This window comes from Frieseomelitta varia, unplaced genomic scaffold (assembly GCF_011392965.1).
Source record: "Frieseomelitta varia isolate USP_RPSP 00005682 unplaced genomic scaffold, Fvar_1.2 scaffold_62, whole genome shotgun sequence".
Classification (NCBI taxonomy): Eukaryota; Metazoa; Arthropoda; class Insecta; order Hymenoptera; family Apidae; genus Frieseomelitta; species Frieseomelitta varia.
The window spans coordinates 416,251-432,365 of record NW_025110390.1 but is presented as its reverse complement, the minus strand read 5'-3'; the positions used below and the strand labels follow the sequence as shown (position 1 = coordinate 432,365).

The following is a 16,115-nucleotide window of genomic DNA, read 5'->3' as shown; positions in this document are numbered from 1 at the left end:
AATTTACAAGTTAATACATAATAGATCAAAGAAGCAATATTTGACGAGATTAATACCTGAAGTCCTCGCATATGGTTCTCCAGCCTTTGATTTCTTTGCTGAGCCCATGTAGAAACCTCCTCCCATCTGGACTGAATAATCGTGATCCAGTGTTTAATAACTGAAGCTCCATCGGGATGTGCCTTTGCAAGAATCATATGAGCCAATTCTAAAGTTTGATCTTTTTCTATTTCCTTGGTACTCAATTCACGCAAAAACTTTTCATGTTCCATTAATTGATTCCTGCTCTCTTGTTCGTCTTCCGGCAACTGTCCAGCGAATCTTAGTTTCATCTCAGCATCACTCAGCCACTCTAGAAGCACATGAACAGCCTTGTGGAGGCGTTCAGCTTCTCTGAGGGCTTCTTGGAGTCGTTCAGTCTTGTCAGAAGACAATCTGGTTACCGTGTCCCAAAGGTTATTTAATTCGGCAAGCTGCGATCCTATAGCAGATGCATCATCAGGTGTCGCTTTGGCAAGAAGCTCGCGACCCGTTTTTATCACAGATTCCATCTGAGAGTCTCTGGACTCAAGATCCTTCTCGAAAGTCTTATGTTGTTCAACCAAATTCGTCACAGTATCAAGATCACCATAAAGTGGTCCAGTGTTCGCCAGTTGCTTCTCAGACTTGCTAAGCCATTCCAGCAATGCCTGAATAGCATCTTTGAACTGTCCCGAAAACAACAATGCTTCTTCGAGTTTCCTCTGTCTGTCCACACACTTACTACAGACAGTAGTCCACTTGTTCTTCAATTCGTTCAAAAGTTCTTTCAGAGCGAATTCATCGCTCTTTGGTGCTTTATCTTTTAACAATTTCCCGTTCTTCATGGTTACGTCATAGGTACCCTGTTTGGCACTGAGAGCTTTTTGCAATTCACGATGCTTGTTCAGTCTAGCTTTAATTTTTTCTGGATCATTTCCCCCAAGGCCACCATCTCCAGCAACCTCGTCCAAAGTTTTCTCCGTTTCGTCGAGCCAGTTCATTAAACTTGACCAAGCATCGTGGAATTCTCTGGCTTCTTTGTATCCATGATCAAGAGCTCTTGTTCTCTCTGCCGATTTCGAAACTACTCTTTCCCATCTGTGTTGCACGCTTATCAATAGATTTTTTATTAGAATCACATCCTGTTTCTGTGAGAAGTACTTCAAATGCGTACCCTTTTTGTCGAGGTTTAACATAGTTTCACGATGAACTCCAACGTCTTTCTGAAATGCCTTGTGTTCTTCTATCTGACCGAGAATGGTTTCCATTACCCTCGACACAGGTTTCAGATTTGTCAGAATCTTTTCCGCGTTGGTTAACCAATCGACAAACGATTGAAGTGCATCGTGGAACTCTGTAGCCTCTTTCAGAGCGATTTCGAGTTTGATCTTTTTATCACTCGCTCGTGCAGTTACATTATCCCACCGTTGTTTCAAAGTCCTTAAATTGTGATTCAGTCCACCAGCACTAATAGAATCAGCACGCTTCAAATATGCCTGCCCTTGTTGAAGAACCGACTCAACTTTGGAACGATTTTGCTCCAACTCGTTGTATACTTCCATGAAACGTTCCAATTGTTCTGAAGCCGTTTCTGGCAATCCTCCAACCGGTTTCGAAGCTACTATAGTATTGTCTACATCACCCAACCAAGATAGAAGGTCCTGTATCTCCGCGGTGAACGTCTGCGCTTCTCTAAGTGCATCTTCCAATTCTCGTTGACGATCAGCAGCACGTTGCAATAAATCGCGCCAACGACGATTCAAAGTGCCCAATTTTTCCGCAGTTGTTGAAGCTTCTGCCGTTCCCTTACCATCCTCGATCAATTGTCTTCCAGCGTCATTCAACGTGTCCACGCTGGTCTGATGAGCTTGAATGTCGTTCACAAGTACTTTTAACTTGGCTAATTCCACTTCAATCACTTGAGGATCGCCAGCCACGGCCTTCAAATTGTCCAAGGTATCATCCGTCTTTTCGATCCATACCAACAACTCGTCTAGTGCATGTTGAAATTGTCCTAAACGTAGCAATGCGTTTTCCAAGAGTCTCTGCCTCTCGACAAGACCTCGAAGCAGACCGTCCCATCGTTTGTTAACAGCACCAAGTGGTTCTTTGATAGCTGCAGCTTGTTCCGAGGATGTTCTTTCTGTCAGTTCGGCAGCTTGTCTGAAATTGTACAAGAAGTACTTGTGTGATTTACGTGGATCATCGAACAACAACTGTACGCGTCAATGTCAGAAAGCGTACACCATAGGAGTATTTGTAAAAAGTGTCGATCTTTGTTTAAACTTACACATACGTTTATAGTTTGTCCAACGAGAGGATATAACAAATCCAAACAAGTGCACACGTGATCTAAGATAGGATCTGTTCACAGAGTTGTAGCAATCATAAAAGTTAGTTCATCTTAGTTCTGAGGATCGACAAGTGAATACTTGTGGCCACTGCAATCGAGCACAAATTTTGTTTATATCTATTGGACCTCGTCTCGTTGGACAGACTATAGAATCGATATTTAGTCATAATGAACACAGGGTCGACGAATTCTACAGGAAAGGAATGATACAAAATTATTACAGGGAATTATTCTTTTAACGTCATCAAGGTCTTGTGTAGGTTCTTCGTATTATTGGATCATAATAAACGTGACACTCTTCCCTTGAATTACTTTGATATCACGTGATGCCATTGAAATCACATGACAAACATATGACACAAAATTATTTTAACTGGAATATTTATTTAACCTTGAAGTCGTTAATCGAGTTGCTTCATGGTCATCATCTAAAAGGAAAACCGCGACTCGTTTCCTCCATCGAGTCCACGGGCAAATACCTACGATACAGTGTATGTAAGTAGAACAGGCACGTCACGAGCCAGGCAACAGCCAAGGCAGACATGCAGGCAAGATACATCTGTTGGTAAGATACTGTTCGAACTCCAATCAACAGAAACAGTTAAGGATTGCAATCATCCGACTTCAACTGGGATATTACGACAATATTACAGATATTACAAGATTAAAAGGGCTAGAGGGCGGAGCTATTCCGATAACCTGGATGTATTACTCGAAGGTATAATAATCATGTATATTATGTTTTATATATGTATACATATATAAAAAAGATTGTAAGCCATGCTCTAACTACTACAACACAGAGAGAGGTTGACTTGCCTTATCAGACTCCTATGCGTTCAGGAACAGGCGCGGAAAAATAAAAGTTGGATTAGAATCTCGCTGTTTATATGTAGACAGGCTTTCTTGCGTTATCGTATAAATGAAACATCGCACGATGGAATATTATTGATAGAATAAAGTAAATCTTTATAGAATAAATGATCATGGGGGAATTCACGAAATAGAGTTGTTCGCGAAACCAACAAATCGTAAAAGGGAGATCAATCAAAGACAATATCTGTTACCTGTTCAGAGCTTCGACCTTGACCATGTGAGGATCAACTTCGGCTTTGAAGTTGGCCAATTGTTTGATCTGTTTCTTAACTTCGTCAATATCACTTCCAAGTAATCCCATGCTGGAGAACTTGTTCTCGGCTTCTTGAAGAAACTCCAGAAGATTCTGCAACGTCTCGTGGAACTCCATGGCCTTCTCCATAGCATCAATCAGATTTTCTTCTCGTCTAGCGTACAAAGCAGTGACGTTGTCCCAGGCTTGATCCAAATCTTCGATGTGCTTCCTAACGTCTGGTTTATCCGGCTCGCCGCAAAGACCCATCAACTCGTGCCCAGAAGCCCGAACTTGCTCTACATCTGGTTTTGTCTGATCTATTTCATGTCTAATCTCTTGCAAGGCAACTTGTTGCTGTTGGATGGCAGCAGGTTGAGCTGCTGGTGGTGCCTGACCTGCAAGAGCATCCTGAAGCTCTCGCAGAGTCGACATCACGCCATTCAACTCGGACCAGAACTTTTCAGCGATCGCCAGAGCTTCATCCAACGTTTGACCTCGGTCGGTCGTCGACTTTTGCACGTCGCTCCATAATTTATTTAGTTTCTCCAATTTCCGTTTGATATCTTTTACAGCTGGATCTGCCCTATTACCTGCCTTGCTGATCACATCATCAGCGGCCCTCTTCACAGCAGCGTAGGCTTCGGATCTTTGAGCCAGTTCGTCGATCAGAGCGGAGTTCTCTTCCATCTGGTCTCTTAACCGACCAGGATGAGCACTGATCGGTTCAGCACCATTGACTTGATCTGCAGTCGAGGAAAGGGCACGTAGCATTCCTTCCAACTTGTCAGAAAACTGAGACGACTCTTGAAGTGCCTGTTCAAGAGTTTGCTGCCGACCACGAAGTTCTGCTCTGAGGGCTGCGTATCGAGCGGTGTCCGCTTCCACGATGTCCTGTATCTTAATGCCTTCTTCTTCGTTGCAAAGTTTCAGCAAAGCTTCGCCAGTCTTGTTTAATTTCTCGACCAGAGGTTTATGCTCGTTGATACTCTGCACGAGAAGCTCGTTTTTGTCCTGTTGGGCGACTATTAGATCGGGTTTTAACGCGGGCATAGGTAGCATTGCAAATTGTTGCTCGGCTTCCTCTAACCAGCTGACTAAATCAATGTGAGTATCGCGTAAATGTTCTGCCAATGGCAAAGCCTGTTCCAAAGCCCCGAGTTTGTCCGTTGAAAGAGCGGAAACGATCTCCATGGTCTCTCGTAATTCTTCCATATTTTCTCTGATTGTGGATTTGTCCTCGAATTGACCATTTTCACGAATTACCTTCTTTGCAGTGGATATCACGTCTCTTACACGTCCTTTTTGACTGGATATGTCATCGTTCAAGGCTTTATGCTCCTTCAATTGTACTCTAATGATTTCTGGTTCGCTGCTTGGTGGTTCTGCCTCTCTTAATTGACTGTCTACTTCACGGAACCATTCCAATAAATCGTCAATGTCTCCGATCACTTCCAACGAACGTTGCTTGCTAAGTTGAAGTCTCTCCGCTTTTCGTTGAATCTGTTCCGCAATTGCGGCGAATCTTCTGTTGTCCCTGGTGACTAGAGCTTCGATAGTCGCCGCACCTTCACCTGGCGATAGTTGAGACAATTGTGGCCCAACCGCATTGATCTTGTCTAAAACTGGCCTATATTCTGATATTTCCATTTCCAATCTAATAATTTCATCTTCGCGAGGTTCTGCTAATTGTAGAGCTGATTCCGCAGCTTGCATCCAATCCATTAAACGATTGTGATTGTCATGGAACTGTTGAACCAACGGAAGAGACTCTTGTGCGTGTTTCAACAAATCGGAACCCCGACTGACCAGATCGTTAAATCGTCGTTGCAACGAATCGAGTTTGTCTTTTAATTGAAGCGCCTCGTCGCTCGAAATATGTTTCATCAATTCCAATCCAGTGTCGGTGGTATTGTCTACTTCCGTCTGTCGAGTCGAAACCTCTTCCGTTAGATCAGCAAGATCTTCCATTTGTTGGAGAAGCTTCTCGGTGTGCACTGCTAGGACTCTGTATTTCGACAACCTAATCTCCATACCTTCCATCCAAGCCTGAAGTTCTTGATAGCTGAGAACCAAGTGGCGCAAGCCTTGTCTCGATCGTTGGAGTAAATTACCAACAGCTTCCGATCGTTCGACTAATGCAGCGTATCTATCAGCCGCGTCTTGAAGTTTGTCAGCTAGTGCAGCCGCTTCGTCCTCGCCTACCAGAGACATCAGTTGACTAGCAATCTCTGTAAGTTCACTAAACTCAGGTTTCTTTGATAGAATATCATCGTGGAGGCCATCGTGTTCGGTAACGCGTTGTTGGATCTTCTCCTCGTCCGTTGGAACCAATTCCATATCTTTGACGCGTTTCTCCGTCTTGTCCAGCCAAGTTTGAAGCGGTACCAGCTTGTCCTGAAATTGCTTAGCTACTCCCATCGCTTGTTCAAGTGCTTCCATTCTCTTAGCAGCGCTTTCCGTAAGATTATCAAATCTTGTCATTAAGTCTTTCAATTGTTTCTCGATCTTCTTGCGTTCCTTGGGCTCCGCCTCAGCCGCTACTTCCTGGCCCATGTTATACGAAGAAGACATCGAATTTTGCTGGTCCATCAGCATTTTCTTCAGGAATTTTTGTTCTTGTAATTGCGCCTTAACTACTTTGTAATCCGCCGATGGTGATTTCTGATTCGATACCATTTCCTCCGTGTCTGTCAGCCATTTCTGGAGACCCTCCAAAGCTTCCTGGAACTTTTCACAAAAAAATGAAGATCGCGTTTCATCCGAGGCTTGCTAGGTAGCCTTACTGATGAATCCCCTAACCGACCCTTTATTTCTCTATCTCTCACTCACTCACTCTCTCTTTCTCTCTTGCGCTCTCGTTCTCGCTCTCTTTAATTACGACGCTATAGTTCTATCAAGCGCCGATCATTCGTCTCGAGTATTGCAATAAATTTTAAAGTTCGATCCGCGTACAGCTCGTCTAGAGATGGTCTGATCGCAGGACCATAAGTTGTTCTCGAAAAAGGATTTTTAGAGAGTATGAAGAATATAAGAAGATTTAATCTGTATGACCTCCGAACTGGCTAACTGTTTCAAGTTAGCAAGATGCCGATTATCTCGGGAAACGAGACGTTCGTGCCTGAAAAAATCAGATTCAACCGATTGCTCTTTGCATTTACGGTTAATTAACACGCGTATTTTGTTCCTTCTCTCGGTCCTAATGTGTCCTCAATAGTCGATCCATTCATCACGACGATTCCCTATGCGATCCTGATATAACCTCCGTGATAAAATTAATTTGTACGATCGACAAGTATTGTACTGGAAAAAAAATTTATATACCTATTCTCTTCTCTGTCTTCATCGCCAATTGTCTCGATTGTCGAGTTTTTCAATTTCCCTTAACGCATTGACTGCCAAATTTATTGAACTTATAAACTATAGGAACGAATTACTTAATTTTTATGAAATATTATGATATAATAAAACTACGATGACAGCGCATTTTTCATTTTATAATATTATTCATTTGTGTTATTTAAAAAATTTTTATCGACGACGTTCATTTTATTTTAATCGTTATAAAATATTTATAACAATAAGATTGGTCGCTCACCGGCGACCACTGTGACGGTCAACGTGTTGATGGTTAGCGTAGTAGATTAAAAATAAAAATTGCAAACAGGAAATTCGCTTGAAAATATGATCAGTCGCAAATAATTTTAAACGTGTGTTCATCGCGCTAACGTAATAAACGAATACTGGCTAGTGCTAGTTGCGTAAGAAATGGTCCACATCTAACGAGTCTCGCGTATCGATCCCAGACGAAATTTTTCTGTTGGTTGCATATTATTTCATTTATGAATCAATTTATTATACGTAAATGTCACGCGTAGGCAGACTCAAGAATATTGAAGAAGGACGAGGACTCGGTCATTGCCAATTTTGTGCATGTTGACAATAAACGGTCGGGCAATTAACATTTTGCGGATCGTGTATGCCCCCTGGCAAGGACCAACCTACAGACGCGAGACGCGTGTAGTTCGTTCCAGATTAGCTGTTCATGGTCACAAGCAGGAATAAAATCTATCACATTATGCACAGTCGTATTATTTTTCTATTTCTTGTGTCTTCACCTTTCACATCTCAAGTGCGTCGACGAAACGTGACAAAGATTAGACTAATATTATCCGTAGTTTGCGTGTTATCGAGCGTAATTGGAGCAATTAGCAACGCGTCGTGAAGTAAACGATTGTAGATGATGCCATTTCCATAAATACCTTTCTTGAAAAATCGAGTAACTTGCAAGACGCATAGAGACAAGGAATAAAATATCAAATGTTAATCAATCTTCCGATGACATAAACGCGTAGGAAGCAAGGACAGAAAAAGAGGAAATATCTTACCTGTTGGGACGTTTCCTCGGTTTGCTGCGCTGCCAGCTGCTTAACTCTTTCCTGAAGAAGTTCGACGAGCGTGGTATATCTCTTGTTCAGGGTATCTAGATCACGAGCGACGTCGTCGACCGTTGAGACGAATTCTCGTCGCGGTTTTTTCACCGAAGCATCCAAAGACGGGCAGATATCTTCCAGCTGTTCCGTAAATGCTCGAAGCCTTTGTCCGTAGATCTAAAGGTTTCGGTTAGCCCGTTACGGTTAGCGGATAGAATTAGATTATCGCATGTGCATCTCTCTACTTTTCTATTTCCTTAGCAATCCCTACTACCATTGTATCTTAAGGGAGTTTAAAGCAAGCTAACGACGTAAGAGAAATAGCATCGAAATAAACAGATCTTCAAAGTTCTGAACTGAGTATGGAAAAAATAGACATTCACTGGAAACCATGAATTAAGTGCCTTACTTTGCATGCGGTGGAAGATTTAATATAAATAATAAGTTAACTGTGCCATTTTAATTAAAGGAAGAGTGCACAAAGTGAGGAACAACATAGAGTGGGAAACAATTGAATTGAATTAGAATTAAGAAAAATATTCTTGATCTGATAAAGAAAATGTCGCTTTCCACTCGCAACTCGTAAAGCTATCAAAAGCCAAGTATACACATATGTACGTATATTTTATCGTTAGCACTTTAGCATCGTTTAAGCCTATAATGGTTTTTATAGCAGCTAAAGCGGAAAGAAGATTAAAGCGATCGTGATTACGACAAAAGCGAAAGAATTATTAATTCCTAGAAACAACTAAGAACTCGAAATGTTGGTTCGTCGTCATGAACAGATAGTAATTGACACTGGCTGCGAATTACAATCTTTCCAATAAAAAGAATAGCAACAGTGACAACAACAGCAGTCGCTTTTTCTAATGATTTGCACCTCGATGATGCTCCACGACGGTAAACACATCTTTATGTAGAGCAGTACATTAACGAATTTAGCAGTCGTCAGAATAGACAAAGATGATAAACGAAAGGAGAGCGCAACGTGGGATCGCGAAACGAGACAATCGTGTAACATATTTTTCTAATCAGGAATAACACGTACAAAGGACTCACGCAACATCCTATTCACGCAAGCATTCATACCGTAAGCTAACAGGCTACCTAAAGACTATCTAATGCTAGCGAAGCCTACCTAAGGCTTGCGAATATGTCCATTTGCGATCATGTTACTTGTCATCTTACCTTTCCTTCACGAATCAATCGACTACCCGTCACATTTACTGCTTCGATCGCTGGCGCTCGTTCTACCACCTTGTTCAATAGATTCTAAAGGAGAACAAAAAAAAAAAAAAAACGTGTATAAAATACACAGAACACGAATGATGAAATACAATTCAGAGTCTTTGTGTTTTACCTTCGCATTCTCAACTTCGAGTTTTCCATATGATTCTTCAATAAAGTCAACTTCGTTTCGATAGGCATGTTCCAATTGTTGAGCTAAACTATAGGCTGCTTCCGCGCTACGAACTCTCTCAACCAACTGAGAACAGAGATTGGTCCACCTGGAATTTAGTTTATTCACTTCATCATCCAAGCGATCCATATCCGAATGAGGACCACGATGATTTGGTCTCGATTTTTCAACGATATGTCTGGCATTTTGTGTATCTTCGTTCAGTTTGTCCATTGCGGTTTGTTGTTGAGATATAGCATTTTGAAGCACCATCAGATCTTCTAATACATTTTGCAAACCCTTCAAATCCGAAGGAAGCTCGTCGAACGATGCTAATTTCACTTCTAATTCAGATACCGCGGTTGTATTCTCCTCAAGACTAGAAAGCACGATCTCAACACACTTTAATCGTTCGATGTACAAATTACTTGAATTCCAGATATTTGTCCATTTGGTGGTAACAGCATCGAGCTTGTTTCTCATCGCCGGAGTCTTCAAAGTGATGCCGCGGAAAGTTTGTTGGACTTTGTCCAGATTTGGCGCTTGACGTTTGAGAGTTTGTTCAAAATCTTTATGTTGCAAAACCAGGTGTTCCAAACTGTCAATGTCTCTGGGCAATGGAGCAGCTATGCGGGTGTTAAGAATTCTCTCTGCTTCGTCCAGTGCCTCTTGAATAGCGGAAATCTGTTCGTTGAAAATACGTCCAGCATTCTTTGATTCTTCCTCAGCTCTAGCACGTTTTTCTAATTCATCGAACAACTTGTTCACTTCTGCCGTTTCTCGCTTTAATCGCCTCAATTGTGGATCAGCAGGATCACCCTCGGACAATAGTTTCTCAGCGTCCTCGTTCAAGGCTTTTCTAATAGCTGTTCTCTGATCCTGGCCCATAGCTAAAAACTGTGGTAGATCCCAGCCTTTAACCACTTTGATGGTCGCGAAAATCATGTTCTGTCGTAATCGAAGTTGTTTTCGTTGCCACAATCCTACACTTCGATCGTATTGTCGTCGTAATCTCTCCGCTGCATCAATAGCGTCCTTGTCCGGTGGCTGAAGAGCAAAGCAGACGCCTGGAACAGGAGACTCGATACCTTCTTGATTCTTCACGCGCCATTTTATCCTGCCAGAATTGTCGTATAACGTGCATTGTTCGCCCTTTTCGATGGACATCTGAAAGCAATTTACATGTCAAAGTAACAGATGATCGACAGACTACCAAACACCAAAAGTCGTTCTACTTACATTTACTTGTTTGTAACTACAAACGCAAGTGACCTGCATAGGTCGAGTTACGGGCTGTCGACGTTGTTTCATAGGAATCACGTCCTTCGCCTGATCGACCAGCTTTTGCACGTGATCACCGTAATTATTCAATTCTTCACGTAATTCTTGCATACCTTTTAACAAACGTTCGCCTTCGTCCAAAGAGAATTCCGATTGAGAATAAATAGTATTGAGCGACTCGTCTCTTTTCGAGATCCATTGTTCCGCTTGTTGAACGTCTCGGAAGAACTGCTGACTCTGAGCTGCGTGTTTCAGATGAACTTCTAGGCAAAGAGTTAATTGAAGAAGCCAGGCCCATTGACTCTGCATAGCGGACATATAAGCTTCGATAGTTTTCGCGGCGGGATGATGTTGAAGAACCAGAGCTTCGCCTCGATCTTGTACTGCAGAGAACTGGATTTCCCGCTTTTCCAGGTCACTCATGAGGGACTGTAAACATGATAATTATATATTATAAATCGATAGATGGATCGTTAGATTGTGGTTCGATGCATATAAATGTTTGTAAATTCATCCATCATGCAATTTATCATACATCATCATCGTCTCAAATTATGTTCTTTGTTACCTCTATACCAGATCCAAACGTACGCTTGCAGAAGAAAAATAACTGATATTAACGACTTCTATATTAAATTTAATGACCACATTTGTAAAAGATCGTACCAAAATAAGCATTAGTACATTAATTACCTCGTAATACTGCTCGATACTCTGCACATTCAAATTTTTATCGCTCCAATCGCGCGTCACCTCCGTCTCCTCTTTAGAACTCAACCAAACCAATTCACCAGTTGCCGATTGTATAAAATCGTGTAGCGTGTCTAGATCGGAAAGTCTCTTATTCGATGCCGCCAATAATTCAGTGTGAAGTTTTTGAAGAACAGTTAAATGTTGGCTGTATAACGTCAATTCTTCGCCATGGAAGTTGCTCTTGGCCTGTACGCATCTATCCACTTTTGGTTGGAACTGCTCGATATTCTTGTGTTCTCTTTGATGAACATCCAATTCATTTTGTACACTAGGTAGATCGGAGCCATAATCCGCGTCCTGCAGTTGTTTGATTTTTGCTTTACACCAGTCGATGCAGTCATGCAATGCACGAAAATGTGGATTGGTGTCGACCAATCGGGTTTCATGGACGGTAGTACGGTGTTTCGTGACGACACGTTCTTCTACCGGGAAAGATACGGCCGACAACGGCTGTACCAAACGTTTGTGAAGAAGAGATCGCAGAGCGACCCATCTTTGATGCAGTTTCTGAACTCTGTAATATAGATAAACCTCTAACTTTCCTAAAGAAGAACAAATAGGGAAAAGAAAGTGAGCTGAAAATACCTCTTGTGAAGTTCGGCTGCTTGACTATATCGTCCCTCGGTAAGTGTGTGTACGTCCGTGAAAATATTTTGAATCTGGACCTCGGTATTACGAATGTCCTGTTCCAAAAGATCCACCGCGTGTTTCGCTTCCAAAGGATGAAGTCGATCGAGACGCCTGGCTTCGTCTTCTACACGTCTTTCGAGCTCCTCCAGTCGATTGTCGGTCGCCTTCATCTCTCTGTGTACTTTCTCTGCTAGTCGTTGCAGTCGTTCGAGTCTTAAAATCAGATACACAAGCTCCAGTTTAATGCGAATCGAATGGAATCTCGTTATTTAGATACGGATAAATCTTACCGTTTGATTTCGTCGATTATCGCCTGTTCTCTTTCCTGGTGCAGCATCATCAATCGATTCCAATTTTTCTCAATCACTTCGATATGTAATTCAGGCTCGATGTCCACCTCACCAACCGCTTCGAAATACTTCTGAAGATCTCTGAAGATGTAAGAAAGTCGTTGCTTGTCTCTGTATCGAGGCGGTACTTCCTCATTTTTGAATTTCGTGCTGCCGGCCGCCAAATTCTTCATCTCGATTAAGGTTGGAGGGAAGACACGTTCTTGCATCAGACACATCTTCTCGCGGATCCACATGTGAAGGGAACTAGCTAACTCTCTATATTCCTCCGAACGTCTCTGGTCCTCAGCATCATACAAGGGATGAATCGTTGGTGGCTCAGGGAATACATCGTAGAGCGAAGAGATGTACGTTATCAAGGACTTCTCATCCGGTTCAGGAGTATCTACATCTGCAATGTGAAACACAAAAACTATTACGCTCGAATATCAGGCGAATCATCTAAAGCTTCTCCCGCTCTCCGCTCCAAAAAGAATCGCTCGACTATCTTATCGTGCAAAAAGAAAACGCAGAGGGTGGAAGAGAACGTCATGGTCCGCAGATTGCAACCGGAAACGACGGTAGACTTCAGTGACGGCTCGAGTATTCTCGAGTGTAGAATTAGTGGCAAGAGGAAAGAAACTCGCGAAAAAGGAAAAACTTTGATTAACGAGCAAGCAACAATGCAAATTCTTTACCTTCGGGATCGAGAAGCCTCGTAACGCCATACTCGCGCTCCGCGACGTAGAATACCCGATCGAGCCGCTCTCGTGGTTGACTGGTACGAGCCCCTTTCCAATCGACCAAATCTGGTCTGTTTCGATGGATTAATGCACTGAAAGCTAGCCCATCTCTCCACGATCCAGTGAAGTCCGTGACGCGTACTCCAGGATAACGTGCCGTCGATCGTCTGGCCCATCTGAGAAGAGCTTCGCGAGCAGTTACGTTTGATTCCTGGCCCACTACAATATCCGATATCTAGAGAAGAAGAAGAAGAAGTTCATCAACAAACAATCCTTATGTATCCTCGGGGTATATGAGGTTTGTTTTCATTTAGATCTAATTCTGGTGTCACGCATCGACCTCGATGTCGTTTCCGCTTGGTTCGCCCTTCGATGTTCAATCGCACGATTCGATTCGCTCCGAAATATTCGTCCTGCTTATCTACTACAGCCTATTCCCATTCCAAGAATGAAAAGAATTCTCGCACGTCTCTTTGTAAGTTTTTTCACGAAAACGCGAGAATAGAGGCATGGAATTTTGAATCGTGATCACGAAACAAAATTGCCGAGATTACGCTTACCCGGACGGTTTTCGATTTTGGCGAGGCTTGACGACTCAAAGAGAAGGAGGAGGAGGAAGCGGCGGTGTCCTGCAAGTAGCCCGAGGTAGCACGTTTCGTCAGATCCTCGGCCACGCATCTCTCCTCGCCCCGTGTCAAAGTGGTTGTTTTACGAACGATGCGGGTCACGATACGTTTTGTGCCATTCTCGCCACGCCTCGACGTTTTCGTTGACTCGATCGAGGATCCTAAATCGCGTAGCGTTATCAGTATCGCTACACAAATACGCTAGAAACCTCGCTTGAAAATATTCCAACGATGCTCCGACTTAACCGGCAACGAGTTCAAACGAGTTTCAAAGGCGTCGTCCTGCTCGTGATCAGCCGATTAATTCGAAATCGCGTCACGATCGGCTCCGAGCTTGGCTACGTTCCAACTCAGCACCATCGAAGTTGATCGTGCCGCGACTTTTACACTCTTTAGAAAACTAGTCACGATCGGTTAACGAGGCAATAATTCATCGAAGCGATCCGAGCCTCGAAACTCGTAGACAGTTTGTTACTCGACGATCTTGGCCGATTTTTATCGGAGTTCCCTACCTAGAACCTCGGTCGAAAGTCTTCTCTTGGTATAAATCGCTCTCAAGTCATCATTGACGGGCGTCACGGTGGTCGAAACAGGCGAGGCGACATTTTCGCGAGCATCATCCTCTCTGGTGCCTTGCACAAACAGCCTACCACCCTTGCTAAACCGATATATCGACATCGTTTGTCGGTACGAGGCTTTATCGGAGCGTTTCTCTCGTGTCTCTTCTGGCCACTGTCGAAAGGACCGACTTGCTCGAAGAAACTAACATCAACCTCCAAGGAAAGAGGCAACGCACGTACGGCTACTCATTCGTAGCCTTATCCGGAGCGTCGTCTCGGTCACTCCAAGCTTAGAGCGCGCGCTGCCGTCTGCGAAAGCCGATTATCGAGAATCGACCGTGCGTCTATCACCGTTAGTCCAAGTTAGATATCCGACACGACTCGAAAACAAGTTATCGACGCGGCGATACTTATCTTCTTCGGTGGCCCATTCGAAAAGAAGCGGTTGATACGTATGCGATTCGACTGGAAATCGAGCCGACTCCCGATCGTATGAGAACGCACCGACTAGCTGCACTGAATTACGATTTGTTTTTAACACCGACTCTTCTTGAAATGGGAGGAACGTGCGATCGCGCCTACTTTTGAAGGAACGCCTCGAGCGGGGAATTGTGTTCACTGGACCAAAAGACAATGTCAACGTAGATCAGGACAAATAAAATACGACACCTTGATGGAGGGGATGATGACAAAGAGATCCTCCGAGAAGAGGAAGGGGAATGTAACAACAGGAAAGGGAATGATAACGCTCGAAGAATTAGTCGTTATCGGGGGGAAACGCTCGACGGCAGGTACGGCCAACACCGCGCGTATCGCGAACCAACTGCCGCACACTACAGGTAGCTCATCGAGACCGATCCCCACCTCGAGTTTCCTTTCGTGCTTCTTTGCGCGCTCGTTCGCTCGTTTGCCCGTTCGCCCGTTCGCCCGTTCGCTCGCACGTTTCACCGGTAAGGTTTCACGACGCGGATCGTCGCGCGTCCCCAACCACGACACGTGTCTCTCCCATTTGAGCCTTCGACGAACATGTACCATAGAGAGCTCGTCGTTGAGCGACCACGTTCCAACGATTTGTATTTGACACCGAACGGTAGTAGTTGCAATAAAAAAAACAATAGGAGGTATCACCGCGATTTACCGAACGAACGAACGAACGACCGACAGCGTGCCGCGTTGTATCCGGCTGCTGTCGCGAGAGTAGGCCAACGAAATGCGCACAGGTGAGAGACGCCTCCGACATTCCCCTTCTTCAGTCCCCACTCTCTTTTTCTCTCTCATTCGCTCCCTCTACGATTCTCTCTCTCTCTCTCTCTCCTCTCTCTCCTTTCTCTCTTTCTTCCTTTCTCTCTCTCCTTTCGTCGATGACTGCTCATACTTGTCATACCACAGCCTGTTCTCCATTCTGTTGCCCATCCCGACTCGCACACGACGTCATCTATTTTCCTATGCTTCCGCGACGCCCCCCTAAAATCCCTGCGTGTCCTCGCGGACGTCCTCGTCGTCCTCGTCGTACGGGCATTATTTGTGCATAACCGGTGCAAAAGATCGCGCATGCGCCCGCGACTATATCGGCGTCGTCATCGGGGAGCACACGCTGTTGCAACGAGGCGAAACGCATCGAGAACACACCGGACGCCCCACTTCGCCGCGATGCGACGCTTCGTTTGCCGTTCGTCGCGCATCGTGTCCTTCCTCCTTTTCCTTTTCCAGAGATTTTTACGATTCACCGTGGCACAATAACGCTCCGTAAGCGCCGCCTTCGAAACCCAACCTCGGTGTACCGATGTATACGTTTGCTTACGTTACATCGCAAACTTACCTAATTCGTTACGCGACTCTCAGTTTTAATTAATAGTACGCGTCAGCTCCGTCTGGAGGA

The 16,115-nt window shown here is 43.9% G+C and overlaps 1 protein-coding gene across 28 annotated transcripts in view; it reads right to left on the bottom strand.

Moving 5' to 3' along the window:
- The window catches only part of LOC122534608 (dystonin), a 57,277-nt gene that overhangs the window by 17,225 nt on the left and 23,937 nt on the right, over positions 1-16,115 (bottom strand). For 21 of the 28 annotated variants that reach the window (XR_006307937.1, XM_043665395.1, XM_043665403.1 and 18 more), the window contains 11 exons: positions 13,006-13,285; positions 12,269-12,719; positions 11,934-12,191; positions 11,289-11,862; positions 10,554-11,024; positions 9,276-10,481; positions 9,104-9,187; positions 7,871-8,092; positions 3,442-6,212; positions 3,194-3,205; positions 57-2,184 (listed from right to left, as the gene is read on the bottom strand). Coding sequence is in view for 27 of the 28 variants with exons in the window: in XM_043665395.1 (XP_043521330.1) it covers positions 57-2,184; positions 3,194-3,205; positions 3,442-6,212; positions 7,871-8,092; positions 9,104-9,187; positions 9,276-10,481; positions 10,554-11,024; positions 11,289-11,862; positions 11,934-12,191; positions 12,269-12,719; positions 13,006-13,285 (8,457 nt within the window). In the remaining variant the exon portion in view is untranslated. Of the gene's footprint in view, positions 1-56; positions 2,185-3,193; positions 3,206-3,441; positions 6,213-7,870; positions 8,093-9,103; positions 9,188-9,275; positions 10,482-10,553; positions 11,025-11,288; positions 11,863-11,933; positions 12,192-12,268; positions 12,720-13,005; positions 13,286-13,610; positions 13,838-14,188; positions 15,396-16,115 lie in introns of those variants that run through there. The other 7 variants (XM_043665400.1, XM_043665402.1, XM_043665422.1 and 4 more) reach the window with 5 other exon arrangements.